This window comes from Chrysochloris asiatica, unplaced genomic scaffold, assembly GCF_000296735.1.
Source record: "Chrysochloris asiatica unplaced genomic scaffold, ChrAsi1.0 scaffold00001, whole genome shotgun sequence".
Taxonomy (NCBI): Eukaryota; Metazoa; Chordata; class Mammalia; order Afrosoricida; family Chrysochloridae; genus Chrysochloris; species Chrysochloris asiatica.
In genome coordinates, this window is record NW_006408519.1 from 15,492,780 (window position 1) to 15,510,963 (window position 18,184).

General features: G+C 35.7%; 1 protein-coding gene across 2 annotated transcripts in view; it reads right to left on the bottom strand.

The window, feature by feature from the left end:
• CSMD3 (CUB and Sushi multiple domains 3) overlaps positions 1-18,184 on the bottom strand; it is a 1,928,297-nt gene that overhangs the window by 670,346 nt on the left and 1,239,767 nt on the right. For both annotated transcript variants that reach the window (XM_006830658.1, XM_006830657.1), the window contains 2 exons: positions 13,013-13,151; positions 1,178-1,365 (listed from right to left, as the gene is read on the bottom strand). In XM_006830658.1, coding sequence (XP_006830721.1) covers positions 1,178-1,365; positions 13,013-13,151 — 327 coding nt within the window. The remainder of the gene's footprint in view (positions 1-1,177; positions 1,366-13,012; positions 13,152-18,184) is intronic.

The following is an 18,184-nucleotide window of genomic DNA, read 5'->3' on the forward strand; positions in this document are numbered from 1 at the left end:
ACCTTGAGTCCATTAAATACACTGAGACATTCAACAAAAATATAAACTGGTAAATTTCAAATGCAGAAATGTTTTCTTCTGTGAATTTGGGAAGGCAGCAGTAAGGATAGGAGAATGGAATATATAAAGATATTATACCTATATAGCTGTCCTTGATAAAAAAAAAATGCATCTTGAAATAATTCTCTGATGTTTGCTTTGAGATCTGCTAACAAAATTGGTTTTTTTCATGCAAAAATATATGCATTTCCAAATGAAAATCTGTGCACATGTGAATTTCTGTAATTATGTACACATCTATAATTATGCACATATAAGTAATATCCAATGCATCTATGCACATAGAAGTATTTAAGATGCTTATTAAAAAACAACAACAACAACAACAACAAAAATAAAACAGACTTGTTTCTGTGTACATGTTGTTAAGTACCATTGAGTAGGTTCCAAAATAGTGAACCTACGTAGGGATTTTGAGGAGCGGTTGGTAAATTTAAATCGTCAACCTTGTGGTTGACAGTCCAGTGTGTATCTTGCAGCATTGCACCAGCATCAAATAACATTTAATTTTTAATTTTTTAAAAATAATTTGTAAATTTTAAACAAATTATGACCATTTACATAAGATTATTATAAACAGATTTGAACACTGTAACAATTTAATATAGTCTCTGACCAATTTGGTTATTCAGATTTGAAAATACGTTAATTTTTTTCTGTTTAATGCTAATGTAATTTTCAAGGTTTTATACAAAATAATAAATTGAATTTTAATTTGATATGTAAATACAGAAGAGTAGTTCAATTTATAACATACTAAAAGAATTTATCATTGTTAACACATTCGTCTTAGACTGACATTTACTGCCGATTTTCTAATTTTTAGAAGTATACATACAAAAATGAGTACATGAACTCATTTTTAAGAATTTTTATTTGATATCTCTGACATTTTGTTATTTTTTCCATTTATAATGGTATTAGGTAGATATTGTTGGAAAATCTATTCAAAATTTAATAGAACACAGTGCTTTTAAGCCATTAGCATTCTTTTACATCAAGGAGAGCTTTGATGCTTTTTGAAAATAAAGCTACTAGTTCTTTTATTGATATGATGGTAATAACAAATGTAGGGAACAACTGATATGAAAATAAAAGAAAAGTTGCTGTTACTTACTTTCATAATGAATCTTGAAGCCATTATTAGAACGGCTGTTGTCTGTTGTAAATAGAAGATATATAAAATTACTGCTGCTAAATAGAAACTGGGGCACTTGTGTGCCATTGTAAGATCCAAGCAAGGGTGACAGAAGATTGGGCCCATCATGCACTTCCAGAACATCATAATTCAATTCAGTCTGAAATCTAAGATGAAGAGACACATAAAAGTATTAGTATAATACTATAGATTTATTGGTATAATAGTATAATACTATAATAGAAAGCATAACTTAAATATTTATCTAGTAATCATTATGTAGTTTAAGACCCCCATAGTTGTGAATATCAACAAGGTCATAAGCTTTCATTACTATGGAAAATGATTTAAAGGTATGTGCATATATACTTTTTTCAGAAATAAGAGTTCTTTCCAAATATTATGGATCATTTCTTCTAAATAAAAGTTCTTTTCATTGATGAAACACATTTTTAAAGCTAATTTTTTCCCTTTCTTATTTCTGATGGAAAACTGTGATTTACACCTTTATTTTATTCCAAGAATCAGATTGCAATCTTAAAATCATATACATTTCAATGTTAATCTCTACTTTTTCATAAGATTTAAAACAAATTTTATTATCATTTACAAATCTGTTTTGGGTATTAAAACATTTACAGTTTATATTCCAAATCAGTGATTTTAATTATAAGTAGGTAATAATTATATTTGGATTTATGTTGTGGCATAGTAGGATCATCACTGGAATGTGAATCACATAGTCAGTCGTTCAAACCTACCAGCTACTTCTCAGGAACCCTATATAGGCTTGCTATGAGTAAGAACCAACTCAATGGTACTTAACAACAACAATAACAATAATTATTATTACCTACTTATAATTATGTGCGATGCTGTAAGATGAGCACTCAACCACAGGTCAGTTTGAACTGCAAGATCAGCAGTTCAAACTCTCCGGTCACTCCTTGAAAACACTATACATGGTCGCTATGAGTGGGAATGGACTCGACGGCACTTTACACCATCGACAATAATCATATGCTGATGTAAGTGTTTTAAGTGCCTGAAATACTGCTAAATGCCTTATCTATTTTAGTCTATTTAATCTTTATACTAACCCTATAAAATAGCTTTTATTATTATACCCACTTTGCAGATAAAAAACAACTGATGCCTGAAGAATTTAAATAGTAATACATTTTCTTAAATTGCAGTGTCAGGCCCAAACTCAAATCTTGCTGACTCTTACCACTATTCTTTGTTGGCTGGTTTTATTGTTAGAACTTTTGATTGTTATCACTGCTGTAAGGAACCCTGTAGTTATATGCACTGATGCTAAGTGATAGGCCAGTGGTTTGAGCCCTCTAGTGAGTCAGTGGGAGAAAGTCCTGGCATTCAGCTCCCATAAGGATTGCTCTGAGTAAAGTTCCAACTCATGGCAACTCTGCACAGGGTTTCTGAGGAGTGACTGGTAGGTTTGACCCACCGATTTGATTTTGTGATTATCTGTTCAGTGCTTATCATACAGTGCCACAGCAGGTGTCCTCCATTAAGACTGTTGTTTTTGTTGTTGTTGTCAAGTGCCAGCGAGTTGATTTCGACCCATAGCGACCCTGTATAAGGTTTCCAAGGAGCAACTGGTGAGCTTGAACCACCAACCTTGCAGTTCAAACGGCTTTGCAGTCTGGCACATTAACCCACAGCACCACACCAGGACACCCCATTAAGATTACAGACTAGAAAACCTTATGGAGTAATTTTGTATTTTCTTTTAGTGCCTCTATGTGTTGGGATTGACTCAACAACACAGACAATATTGCTGGCTTTGTTTTATTTTAATAAACAATTATTTTATAAAGTACAATCATCATAGAGCTAATTTTAACATGAGGAACATATATATTGATAGAACAGTATTTTGTATTCTTTCCTAAAACTGAATTCTGAGTCTTGTACTGAATTCTGAGTCTGGATTAGAGATTTTATCTTAATCCCTTGGCCAGAATGGTCTGGCAGCATGGGGAATTATTCCCTTAATGGTGCCAAGATTTCCTAGGTATCTTTCAGTTTCAGCTTCAATATGTCCATAGGAAGACCTTACTGAATTTTGCAGTGTACATTAGTCCCCCGACTCTATTGCCACAATTTCTTTTACCTTTGTGAACACTTATCACCATTGTTTCAATAGTCAATACTGGTGCTATCTGATAATATTCCTCTGTTAGTTATAAAGTTTCAGTGGCTCAACATTCAGAAGCAGTCTGCCTCTTCTTTTTCCTCGTCTGTCTTAGTATGGAAGTTCACTGTTCACCATGGGTGATCTTGCTGGTATTTAAAATACTAGCGACATAACTTTTAGCATCAGAGCAACAAACACACCTGCTACCACAGTATGAGAAACTGACAGATAAGTAGTTGATTGGCACAGTGGCATTAGCAATGAGCTCAAGAGTAACAATGCTTGTGAGGCTGGGACAGGACTGGGCATTGTTTCATTCTGTTGTTCACAGGGTCATTATGACTCAGAACCAACTAGATGGCGCCTAAGAACAATAATCACAATTGTGTTTACTCATTTGACAATTGTCTTCCCAAATAGTATGTAAACTTTATGAGGAAACGTAGTGTCTGTTTTGTCAATGATTGCATATTTCAGGTACACAATAAATATTAATTGAATCAATGAAAGAAGTAGTGTATTTTTAAGACAAGAATGTCTTTTGTCTCTAGGGTAGTTACAAACGTTTATAAAAAGCACTCAATACATTACAATGTTTCAGAGTTAATGCATTTTACCTTTAAAAGTCATCTTCCAATATATTTTCAGCACTTTATTTCTCTACCTGGCTCCATTAGAAAATATTTTCTACCTGTCTTCATTAGAAAATAATTTTTAATTGTAATATCCACAAAATCACTATGACTTTTCATTATCACATGTATCAGTCTTTTCTAATAAGTGATAAAAGTTTAAGCCACGTTATTCCTAACAACAACAAAATCCATAAAACACTAAAAATCCTGTTGAAAACAAGTACCAGGAACTAACTAAAATGGATAATTTTTATTATAAAATCTATTTCATTATAAAGTCTCCAATATAGTTACCAGCATAACATATAGCAGTCAAAATTAAGTGTGTTGTAGAGCATGAAATCTGAAGGCTTTTTGCCTGTGAACGTCTCCAGTTGAGCAGAGCTTAATTTCATTGTGTGCACAGGGTTAAGTGCTCAGGTGCCATTTTTTTCTTGAGTACCTCATGCACCTCTGGCAGCTGAAGAGTCAGAATATATTTAAAAGAGGGTTTGAGGGCCACTTCCCCAGCCAGTCCTCACAAGAACATTCCCGGATATACCCCTTAATTTTGTTGTTGTTGTGAAGAGCCATGGAGTAGGTTACGACCCATAGTGACCCTGAATAGGGTTTCCGAGGAGCAGCGAGTGAGTTTGAACCACCGACTTTGCAGTTCAAACGGCTTTGCAGTCTAGCACATTAACGCACAGCGCCACACCAGGAGTCCTTAACGGTTAACTGGATATGCTGTCATACATTGAGAGGCTTAGATACTGCAAAATTTTCAATCTGCAACAGAGCCCTCCCTACTTTCTATAGGCCTGTCTTGCTTATTTCATGGCATTACTGCTTTCATCGGTCATGGATGTGGGAAGATATTCCTTCCCTTGTTCTCTGTAAAACGTAAACTGTCATCAAGTGGAGATAGAACTTTTGAAGCGCATCACGGTATCTATGATTTCCCTCAAGTGGGAGATCTATGCTTGTCTTTGTCTTGAGTTTACTCCTGCTTAAGACTTCATACAAGATCTCCTGGTGTGGTGCTGTGGCATAATGCACTGGACCACAAAGTCAATTTGACCTGAAAGTTAGGTGGTTCAAATTCACCCGATGCTCCACAGAAAACCTATAGTGTTGCTATGAGTTAGAATGGACTTGATAGAACTTAACAACAACAACATACTATATATGGAGTCCTCGTGTAGTGCTGTCGGACAAGCACTGGGCTGCTAACCTCAAGGTCAGCAGTTCATACCCACCAGAAACTCCTTGGAAACCCTATGGTGGTGGTGGTTATGTGCTGTGGAGTCGCATCCGACTCAGCGACCATGTACAGGGTTTCCCAGGATGTAATCTTTACAGGAACAGAAAGCCTCATCTTTATCCCGCGGAAGTGCTGGTAGTTTCGAACTGCTGACCTTGTGGTTTGCAGCCTTATTCGTAACCGCTCTGCTTCCTGTATGGAAAACTGTATGGAACCGACTCAATGGCACTTAACAACAACATTATATTTAGATATTTGAACACGGTGTGTATCTCTCCCAAGTATATATTTTAATATTCGATTAGAACATTGAAAATATTTAACATTTTTAGCACTGTTATATCTTGCTAAGCAAATCATTTTTATAAGTTTAACTGACTTCTAGTTTTGCAATTTTGAATATGTTGCATTAGTTTAAAGCACCATTTCTAATAATATAATGTAAAACAAGAAATATACAGGCATACACTATGTCCTTTAAATAAATGATGAGGCAGCTATCCATTGTGAATTCATTATCTGGTTATTTTGTAATCAGTCTATTCTGGGTATAGAAATTGGAATTTCACTTTGATAGCTAGTCATCTGAAAACAACCAAATTAAAATGCACAGAATAGCTAGAGATTACTTTGAATTGAAACATAAAGGGACTTAATTCTTAATAGAATAGCAACATTAAATGGTGATATAGAGAACATTGTTCAGTGGGTGTAAATTGTTACAAAGAAAATCATCACAGATTTGCCCTTAGGAACTATAAAAATACATTATAATAACAAGGGAAATAGGAAAGTGCTACACAATAATTTGAATGTGTTTCATTTTATGTTTTAAAATAGTTGTTCAAATTTCTCATGAACTGCTTCAATCTAGTGTTCATTTGTTTATGATATTAAATATCTTGTCTTTGATAAATGAATATTACAGAACCACTAGATGATATTTAAAAACATAGTGGGATCTAATTATGTTCAATTTTTATTTCCTTTGAAAAATATTCTTGGTATAATCCAAATCTTTTCTGAAATCAAGTTGAAATAGTCTTTACTAACTTAAAAAATAAACAACAAAAACTTTCTGGTAGAAGGGGTACCAATAGTCTGAGTTTAGAGAGTTAAGGACAGAAAAAAGATCAGAAAGTCAAACTCAGGATGCTTGGAAGTATTAGATTGAAAAAATGCAGCAACTATGAGGGGGGAAAATTCTTTGTAGATATGAAAATAAGACTTTGTAAATGCTAAGAAGTGTTACACAATTAAAAAACCACATGTGATTGTTGGTGTTGTCATTATTCCTATTTTGTTTTGTATTTGATAGGGATTAATATTTCATAAACTATCATTGACTTAAGCTACTCTAGGGAGTGATCTCAAAAAATTAACTAATGAATAATATATATATTGACTATATGTTTACTAGAGCTCTGGTGTGACGTTGCAGGATAATGCTCTGGACCGCAAGGTCCATGTAAACCACAAGGTGGGTAGTTCAAACCCACTCCTTAGAAACCTTATACTGGGTCACTATGATTCTGAAGTGAACTAATTCGATGGTATTAACAACAACAACATACGTTTATTATAGCAATCTTATTTATATTTTTCTCTAGATTGTTGTTGTTCGTTGTTTAGTGCCTTCAGCTTGGTTCTGACTCATAGTGACCCTGTATAGGACTTCCAAGGAGCAGCTAGCATATTTGAACTGCTGACTTTCCAGTTCAAACTGACCTTGTGATCCATTGCTTACCCCACAGTACCATACCACTATAAATTAAAAGTTATCAATTGCTACATTTGATATTTTTTTTAAATACAAAATTGCTATGCCACAATCCGATTTTAAAAATATATGATTTTAAACCAAGTTAATAACAATTATTCATAATTAGGAAAAATAAGTGGCAAAATTCTATAATAATGTATAATGAATTACTTGGAACTAAATTGCTAAAAATAAAGTTAGATTTTTGTCTATATGTTGTTGTTGTTAGGTGCCATCTAGTCAATACCAACCCATAGTGACCTTATGCACAGCAAAACGAAACACTTCCCGATCCTGGGCTAACCTCTCTACTGTTGCCATGCTTGAGTCCATCGATGCTGCCACTTGACCAATCCATCTCGTTGGGGGTCTTCCTCTTTTTCTCTGACCTTCCACCTTATCAAACATGATATCTTTCTCCAGTGACTGGTGCCTCCTGACAATATGTCTGAAGTATGAGAGGTGAAGTTTGGCCATCTTGGCCTCCAAGGAACACTCTGGCTACCCTTCTTTCAAAACGGATCTATTGGTTCTTTTGGCAGCCCATGACACTTTCAATATTCTCCTCCAATACGATAACTCAAAAGCATCAATTCTTCTATGGTCTTCCGTATTCAATATCCAGCTTTTACGTGCATATGAGGTTATTGAAAATACCATGGCTTGGGTAAGGTGCACCTTAGTCTTCAAGCTGACATCTTTGCTCTTCAACATTTTAAAAATATTTTGTGCAGCAGATTTGCATAATGCAATACATCAATACGTCGTTTGATTTCTTGACTGCTGCTTCCATGAGTGTTAAAAGTTGATCCAAGAAAAATGACAACTTGACAACTTCAATCTTTTCTCTGTTGATAAGAATGTTGTTTATTGGTCCAGTGGTAAGGATGCTTTTTTTTAACATTGAGATGTAATCCATACTGAAGGCTGTGCTCTTTGGATCTTCATCAGTTAAAGTTTTAAGCCCTCTTCACTTTCAGCAAGCAAGGTTGTATCGTCTGCATATCACAGACTGTTAATGAGTCTTCCTCCAATCCTGATGCCACGTTTTTCTTCATATAACCCAGAGTCTCAGATTATTTACTCAGCATACAGGTTGAATAAGTATGGTGGAAGAATACAACCTTGTCGCACACCTTGTTAAATTTGAAACCATTCAGTGTTCCCATGTTCTGTTCAAACAACTGCTTCTTAGTCCATGTACAGATTCCTCATGAGCAGAAATAAGTGTTCCAGAATACTCTTACTTTGCAATGTTGTCCATAGCTTGTCATGATCCACTCAATCAAAAGCCTTTGCGTAGTCAATAAAGCACAGGTTAAATATCTTTCTGATATTCTCTGCTTTCAGCCATGATCCATTGGACATCAGTAATGATCCCTCATTCCACATCCACAGCCTCTTCTGAATCCAGCTTGAACCTCTGGAAGTTCTCTGTCAATATATGTGTTAGCCGTTTCTGTATTACATTTAGAAAAACTTTACTTGCATGGGATATAAAAGAGATTGTCTGGTGATTTCCACATTCCGTTGAGTCACCTCTCTTTGGAATGGGCACAAATATGGATCTCTTCCGATCAGTCAGTCAGATAATTGACTTCCAAATTTCTTGGCAGAGATGAGTGAGTGCGTCCTGTGCCACCTCACTTTCTTGAAAGATTTCAATTTCGATTCCATCAATTCCTGGTGCCTTGTTCTTTGCCAATTCCTTCAATGCACTTTGGACTTCCTCCTTCAGTATCATTGGCTCTTGATCCTATGCTACCTCTTGAAATGGTTGAATATGAACTATTTCCTTTTGGTACAGTGATTCTGTGTATTCCTTCCGTCTTCTCTTGATGCTTTCTGCATCCTTCAATAATTTGCCCAGAGAATCCTTCAATAATGAAATTCAAGGCTTGACTATTTTCTTCAGTTCCCCCAGCTTGAGAAATGCTGAGCGTGTTCTTCCTTTTTGGATTTTTAATTCCAGATCTTTGCACATTTTGTTACAGTATTTGCCTTTATCTTCTTGAGCTGTTATTTGGAAATTTTTGTTCAGCTCTTGTACCTCCTCATTTCTTCCATTTGCTTTAGCATCTCTACACTGGAGAGAAAGTTTCATGTCTTTTCTGCCATTCATTTTGACCTTTTCCTTCTTGTCTTCTTAATGACTTTTTGCTTTCTTCATGTATGATGTTCTTGCTGTCACCCCACAACTCTTCTGGTATTTGGCCTTTAGTGTTTAATGTATCAAATCTGTCCTTCAGATGATTTCTAAATTTAGGTGGGATATATTTAATGTCATATTTTTGCTCTCGTGGACTTGTTTTCATTTTTTTCACATATAAATAGTATTAAATCCAATACAATGACTAGAAAAAAATTGCACCAAAATATTTCATTGGGATATGCTGATTTATAATATAAACTGCATAATGTACATGAATTCACTATGAAGAAATCTCAAGATACCTACTGAAGATTGACATGTACTATGCAAAACACAAAGAGGGTCATGAAACTGCTTGTTTGGAAAGATGGGACAAACATGGTATGAATTTTGGACAAAGAAAGTCATGGCTTGAAATGTAATCCCTAAAATAAACATCACAGTGCTGATGATTGAGTACTAGACACTACGTTGCAATCAAACTCTTTCTCCAGTACACAACTCTGAATAGCTTTATTTGGCTGGAAAGACATGACACACTTATTTATTTATATAAGATGATTAATTCATTCATGAGTCCCATTAGAAAACCACAATTTAGAGTAATATTACTTTATGTCTACATAGGATTTAAAAATTGAATGCAATGGTATAAACAGATGCTATTTTAAATGTTTGCTACAGTCTGAGTCAGCCGAAGGAGACAGGAGGGTTTAATTTTGAAGAGAACACTACTCTTGGATTAAGAGGGAACAATTTAATTAGCATGTTTGGAAAAAAGGGCAAGATTCTGCCCTACCCTTACTTCATGAAGACAGAAGTTTAGAAATGGAGATTGGTTTTGGAACAAAGGAGACCATAAAAAAATACAGGCAATCATTCCTATGACAGTTGATTACCAAGAAATTTAGAAAAATGAAGGCTTGTTCAATTTTAATTATTCTGAACTGTGTGATAATCCTCTTTGTATATCTCTTTTTGAATACTGTTTTTTTGTGTGTGTGAGAATGAAGATAAGGGGGATAAAGGAGGAAGAATAGAGGGCAATAGAATTAGTATCTCATGTGTGGGATAATTTCAGGGGTAGGAATTCAGAGCTAGAAGTGAAAAAGATAGGAATTCTCTAAAAATTTAGGGAGTGCCTAGATGCCCCACTGTATGTGGAATAGGGCTCCAGTCTTTTCATTTAAATATGGAAGAATTATAACTTGTAGGACTTCTCTGAGTAATAGATGTATGAACTATAAAAATAAAATAACTCATTTTCAGTAACATTGTAATGCCATATTAAAAAAATAATGTTTATCTGAACAGGAAATATAAAAATCATGTACTTAAATTTAAATGCATACATTAACTTAAACATAAATTCAATTATGAAATATTGTCTAAAATATACAAATCCTGTAAATATGATGCTCTAAATTTAACAAATAAAAAATGTGGACTAACTATGTGTCTTATTTGTTACCTATGTTTTAAAAATCATTTAATGATACAATCAATAATATTACATCAGACGGTGTTTTCCAAACTAAATAGCTTTCTGCTTAATAAAGTAGGGCTGGCAATTTGAGTTCCACATGGAACAATTTCATTTGATAAAAATTTAATAATAAGTTAATAAGATGCTTTCAAGCTCTTTTGAATTACTATAGTAATTCAGGCCACGTTAACTACTGCATAGAAGATATAAGGAGGCTTCAGGAAGCTCACAGAAAAGTCCTATTACCTTTTAATTCTATCTTTCAATGAAATTTTTGAAGCCCTCTTTAATGATTATACTACCACAATATCACCAATAACAACAAAACCACTAAATTATTTAAAAATAAAAACCTTTTATAAACATATGAGCCATTGTGAGGTATTACAGTCCTATATGAAATGTTTAAAATTTTACATAATACAGAATCTGTGTGTATATGCAAATTTCAACAGTAACATTCATAGAATTTAATGAAGAACTTCTTGAATAAAGGAAGTATTAAATTAGGTGTAAATGCTAATATATAACATCTACTACTCCTCACTGCTGTTGTATTCTGACTCCCAAAGACTCTAGAGAACAGAATAGGACTTTGTTTTGTGGAACAGAATAGAAAGTGGAACAGAGAAGAACTACTCCATAGGGTTTCCAAGGTTGCAAAGCTATATGGAAGCAAATTGCCTCATCTTTCTCTTGCATCTAACATGTACACATAAAACATCTGTTGTTGTTAAATGCTGTTGAGTGGGTTACAAGGCCCCACAAGGGACAACTGGTGGGTTTGAACTGCTGACCTTGTGGTTCTCAGTCCAGTGCTGATTCTAGAGCTCCATCAGCATCTGTTGTTGCATTTAAGTACCGTCGAGTTTGTTCTGATCCACAGCAACTCATGTATAGGATTTCTGAGATGCAGCTGGTGAGCTTGAACTGCTGATCTTATGGTTAAAACCGACTTTGCAGTCTAGAGCATTAACCCACAGCACCACACCAGGACTGGACTTAGAGCCACAAGATCAGCACCGGACTGTGAACTACAAGATCTTCAGTTCAAATCTACCAGCTGCTCCCTGGAAACCCTATACAGGGTCACTATGAGTAATAACTGACTCATACCACTTAACAACAACATATAACATCTTATTGTTGTTGTTAAGTGCCGTTGAGTTGGTGCCCACCCATAGCGACCCAGTATCAGGTTTCCCAGGAGCAGTTGGTGAGCTTGAACCTCCAACCGTGCAGTTCAATAGGCTTTGCAGTCTGGCGCATTAACCCACAGCTCCACACCAGGACTCCAATATAATATCCAGAGACCTTTACATAACATCTAGAGACCTTTAATATAGTCTTGTAGAAAACACTTAAAATTCAAACCTCAAACCAGAATTAAGCTATTTTACTCTATTTCTGTGTTTACCATGCAGGTGTTGGTGGTGGTTATGTGCCATGGGGTCAGTTCTGACTCATAGCAACCCTGCATAGGGTTTCTGAGGTTGTAACTCTTTACGAGAGTAGAAAGCCTCATCTTTCTCCTGCTGAACTGCTGGTGGAAACTATTCTTCTGTTTTATTTGTGAATAGTGATTCAGTCACAGAATCTTTGTAATTGTAAATTTTCAATTGTCAGTGTTATACTCTTCCAAGAAACAGATTATTTAAATCAGTGATAATTATTTTCCCGGGGAGAAAAACAAAAACAGTCTGAGTTTATAATATAAGCTGAGTTGATGCTGTCATTTTCTCTAAAAGACGTGTGTGTTTAGGTATATGACTTGTTTGAGTAAAAATCCTCGGCTTAATACAGCATTGAATTGAACATGATTAAAACACCTTTGTCTCTTAAAACCCAGCAGAACAAAATTCACAGGCCCTTCAAAATATGTTGTTGTTGTTGTTAAGTGCTGTCGAGTCGGTTCCGACCCATAGCGACCCTGTACAGGGTTTCCGAGGGTGTAAATCTTTACGGGAGTAGAAAGCTTCATCTTTCTCCCGCGGAGTGGCTGGTAGTTTCGAACCGCTGATCTTAAGGTTCGCAGCCCGATTCGTAACCACTACGCTACCAGAGCTCCTTCAAAAATATAGGACATCAAAATTCATTAAGCTAAAGGTCATATGTTCCTAACTCAGTATTGTGCATATGCATAAAGTAAAAAGGTTGATCCTGCTTATCTCGGTAGTACTAATACAGCATTAAACAAATTTAAAAATTAACTTGTTCAAAGGTTTAAAAGTGGACAGTCTGAAACATTCAACACAACTGGCTATTACATTAAAATTATACATAAGTTTTTGTAAATAAAATGGAAAATGCCAACTATCCCTTTCGATATATATATATATTTTTTGTAATATAGTAGAAAATACATTTGTACCGACCTTTCAAATGTAATTTTGATAGAGTGTCCAGGTTCAGCTTCAATCACCCACTCACAATTCAAAGAGTCTTTATAGTACCCTGGCCATCCTGGTGAGAGAATCACTCCGCTGGGAGCTGAAAAATGCCCTCCACATGGAGCTAAAAGGAAATCAGAGAACAAGTGAGAAGGGAACTTTTAAAACAAATTACAGAAATTATTCTTAGTATTAACTATGATTGTTTGAAAAGTGATCCTCTTCTTATTAAATGCCAGCTTATACTATTTTTCTAAAATAAATGTCAACTCAGTTATTTCAATTTAAGTTTTCCCTCAAACATAAAAGTATCTGCTTTTCAAAATAGGACACATATGGCATAGCTACCCTCAGCATTTCAGATAATAAACTGACCATTCCAAAGTCTCTAAATAATATTCCTTAAATATGTCTCTGTTTTTAAAAGTGTCTTCATTAGTTTCTTCATCTGCAAAGCTTGAAAAATGTGCTTTGTTACTTTTGCTTTCTATTCTTCTCTTTCTGATTTACCAGATAAACCGTTTCCACCAAGTACTCACCACTCCACCACTCGTCTGTTAGTTTGTCACACTGTGGTAGCTTGCATGTTGCTATGATTCTGGAAGCTATGCCACTACTAATTTAAAAACTAGCATGGTAACCCAAGGTATACAGGTTTCACCTGAGCTTCCAGACAAAGCGAAGGAAGGAAAGATGGACTAGTTCCAAATATTAGTAACTGAAAACCTTATTAATAGCAGTGGAACACTGTCAGTACAAGATTATTGAATATTGAAACATGATGAAGAACACCAGCATACTGTCAGATACAGTGTTGGAAGTTGAGCCCCTCAGATTGGAAGGCACTCAAAATATGACCAGAGAAGTGTTGCCTCCTCAAAGTAGGTTGACTATGATGACACGAATGGAGTAAAGTCCTCGGGACCTTTATTTGCTGATAGGGCACAGCTTAAAAGAAGAGTAACAGTTCTAAACATGCATTAATAATCAGAATTATGGAATGCAATAAGTATGAATCTAGGAAAATTGGAAAGTGCCAAAATGAAATGGAATGCATCAATACTGATATCCTAGTAATTAGTGAGAAGAAATGGATGGGTATTGGCCTTTTGAATCTAAGAATCACATGGTTTGCTAGATTGGGAATTACAAATTGAAGAGCAATGGTGTTGCATTCATCATCAAAAAGAACATTGCAAAATCTGTCTTGAAGTACAATGCTGTCTCTGATAGGATAATATCCATACACCAAAAGGGAAGATTTGTTAATAACACTACTATTCACATTTATACACCAACCACTAAAGACAGTGATGATAAAATTGAAGAATTCTACCAACTTCTTCAGTCTGAAATTGATGAAACATGCAATCAAGATGCATTGATAATTATTGGTGATTGGAATATAAATGTTGGAAACAAAAAGGAAGGATCAGAAATAGAAAAATATGTCCTTGGTAATAGAAAGGATGCTGGAAATGGCATGATAGAATTTTGCAAGACCAATGACTTCACTGCAAATACTTTTTTATGCAACATAAAAGAGGAATACAAACATCAACGTCACCAGATGGAATACACAGAAATCAAATTGAATATATCGTGGAAAGAGATGGTGGAAAAGATCCATATTGTCAGCCAAAACAAGGCCAGGGACAGACTATGGAACAACCCATAAATTGCTCATGTGTAAGTTTAGGTTGAAACTGGAGAAAAAACAAGTCTAGAAGAGTCAAAATATGACCTTGAATATATTCCATCTGAATTTAGAGATTATCTGAAGAACAGATTTGATTCATTAGACACAAAGATCAAAGGCCAGAAGAGTTGGGGGATGACAAGAACATCATATAGAAAGAAAGCAAGAGGACTTTAAGAAGACAAGCGAGAAGGAAAAGACCCAAATGGAAGTCAGAATAAACTCTGAGACTTGATCTCCAGTGCAGAGAGGCTAAAGCAAACAGAAGAGAATAAGTACAGGAGCTGAATAGAAAATCTCAAAGGTGAGCTCAAGAAGACAAACTCAAATATTAAAACAAAATGTGCAAAGACCTGGAGTACGAAAACCAAAAGGTAAAAACCACACTTAGCATTTCTCAAGCTGAGGAAACTTAAGAAATTCAAGCCTTGACTTTCAATATTGACATAATTCTATTTGCAAACTATTTAGTAATGCAGAAAACATCAAAAGAAGATGGAAGGGTTATACAGAGTCACTGTACCGAAAAGCAATGGTCGATGTTCAACCAGTTCTAGAAAATGGTATGATCAAGAGTAGCATATGATCAAGAGCCAATGATATTGAAGGAAGAAATTCAAGGTGCACTGAAAGCACTGACAAATAACAAGGACCCAGGAACAGACAGAAAACATATTGAAATCTTTCAACAAACTGATTTAGCACTGTAGGCACTCACACATCTATGCCAAGATATTTGGAAGACAGTTACCTGGCCAACTGACTGGAAAATATATGTATCTGTGCCCTTTCCAAAAAAAGGTGACCCAACAGAATGCAGAAATCACCAGGTGATATCATTAGTATCACATACAAGTAAAATTCTTCAAAACATAATTCAAAAACATCTGTAACTGTTCATTGACAGAGAACTGACAGAGGTTCAAACTGAATTAAGACAAGGATGTGTAATGAGGTAAATGATTATTGACGTTAGATGCATCTTGGCTGAAAGCAGAGAAGACCAGGAAGTTGTATACCTGTGCTTTACTGACAATGCAAAGGCTTTTGATTGTATGGATCATGACAAGCTATGGACAGCATTGCAGATAATTAGTATTCTGAAACACTTAATTGTGTTCATGAGGAATCTATACGTAGACCAAAAGGCAGTTGTTCAAACAGAACAAGGGAACACTGAATGGTTCAAAATTAAGGAAGGTGTGTGTCAGGATTGTATTTTTTCACTATACTTTTTAAATCTGTATGCTGAAAACATAATCTGGGAAGCCAGAATATATGAAGAAGAACATGACAGCAGGACTGGAGGAAGACGCATTATAATTAACAGCCTGCAGTAGGCAGATAACCTGATCTTGCTTGCTTAAAGCAAAGAGGACTGATGAAGATCAAAGACCACAACCTTTGGTATGGGTTGCACCTCAAAGTAAAGAAAACAAAATCCTCACTACTGGACTAATAAACAACATCTATATTATGCCTTATATTTTCAGGAGTTTGGTTTTGAAGGATAAAAGCACTTGATTGTAAGGTCGGTTTTCACGGCATGTCGGTGGTTCAAATTCTTCAGTTGCTCCTTGGACTCTTTATACTGAGTCGCTATGAGTTGGAGCTGACTCAAAGGCACTAAACAACAATGACAACAACATATTCTCAGGAAGTATGCCCATACTCCCCAGACACACCGACACACACACACAGTTGTTGAGTAGATTCCAACTGTAAAGACCCTATGTTAGTGATTATGCGACGTGAAGTCAGTTTTAACTCATAGCAACTCAGCATAGTGTTTTCAAGGCTGTAAATCTTTATGGGGGAAGAAAGTCTCATCTTTATCCCACAGGCAGCTGGTAGTTTCCAACTGCTGACCTTGAGGTTATCAGTCTGCCTCATAAACCACTACAATTCCTGAGCTCCTTATAGGACCATATATTGTTGTTATTAGATTCCATTGAGTCGGTACCAACTATAGCAACATTATGCACAGCAGAACAAACCCCTGCTGATGTTGGGACAATCTCAAGTGTTGCCACGCTTGAGCCCACTGATGCTGCCACTTTGCCAATCCATCTTGCTGGGTGTCTTCCTCGTTTTATCTGACCCTCCACCTTGTTGTTGTTGTTGTTATGTACTGTGGAGTACAGAGAAATAAATATGACAATATAAACAAATAGGATAGGGTTTATATAAAAATATTTAGATAAAATAAAATAAGGTGGTAAGTCATTAGAAATAGTTTTTAATGTGTTGAAAATGTGCTACAGTATATAATATTTGATGATTTCTGTCTTACCTCATAGTTTTTAATATCTCACTTGTTATTTCAGTGTGTGTGTGTGTGTGTGTGTGTGTGTGTGTGTGTGTGTGTGTGTGTAGAAGCCCAGGTGGCATAGTGGGTTGAATGTTGGGCTACTAAGTGCAAGGTTTGCAGGTCAAACCCACCAGTCACTGAAGAAAAACCTGAGATCTCTAATAAAGATTACAGTCTGGAAAACACAAAAGAGCAGCTTTATTCTGTCCTATGTTGTTGTTGTTGTTGTTGTCAAGTGCCATCGAGTCGATTCTGACCCATAGCGAACCTGTATAGGGTTTCCAATGAGTAGCTGGTGAGCTTGAACTGCCGACCTGGCAGATCAAACGGCTTTGCAGTCTGTCGCATTAACCCACAGCGCCACACCCATACTCAATCCTATAGGGTACTAGTTTTTCTTCAGCTTCCCCAGATTGAGAACTGCTGAGCGTGTTCTTCCTTTTTGGTTTTCTGATCCCAGATCTTTGCACATTTTGTTATAATATTTGGCTTTATCCTCTCAAGCTGATCTTTGAAATTATCTGTTCAGTTCTTGTACCTCCTTATTTATTCCATTTGCTTTAGCATCTCTACACTGGAGATCCAGTTTCAGTGTCTCTTCTGACATCCATTTAGACCTCTCCTTCTTTCTTGCCTTAATGACTTTTTTCTTTCTTCTTGGAATGAGGGATATCACTGTTGGTGTCCGATGGATCTTGGCTGAAAGCAGAGAATATCAGAAAGACCTGTACTTTATTGACTACACAAAGGCTTTTGATTGTGTGAATCATGACAAACTGTGGACAACATTGCAAAGTATGAGTATTCCGGGACACTTAATTGTGCTCATGAGGAATCTGTACATGATCCAAGAAGCAGTTGTTTAAACAGAACATGGGAACACTGAAAGGTTTAAAATTAAGAAAAGTGTGCAACAGGGTTGTATTTGTATTCCTTCACCATATTTATTCAACTTGTATGCTGAGCAAATAATCTGAGAAGCTGGGTTATATGAAGAAAAATGTGGCATTGGGATTGGAGGAAGACTCCTTAACAACCTGCGATATGCAGATGACACCACCTTGCTTGCTGAAATTGAAGAGGGCTTAAAACATTTACTGATGAAGATCAAAGAGCACAGCCTTTGGTATGGTTTAAATCTCAATGT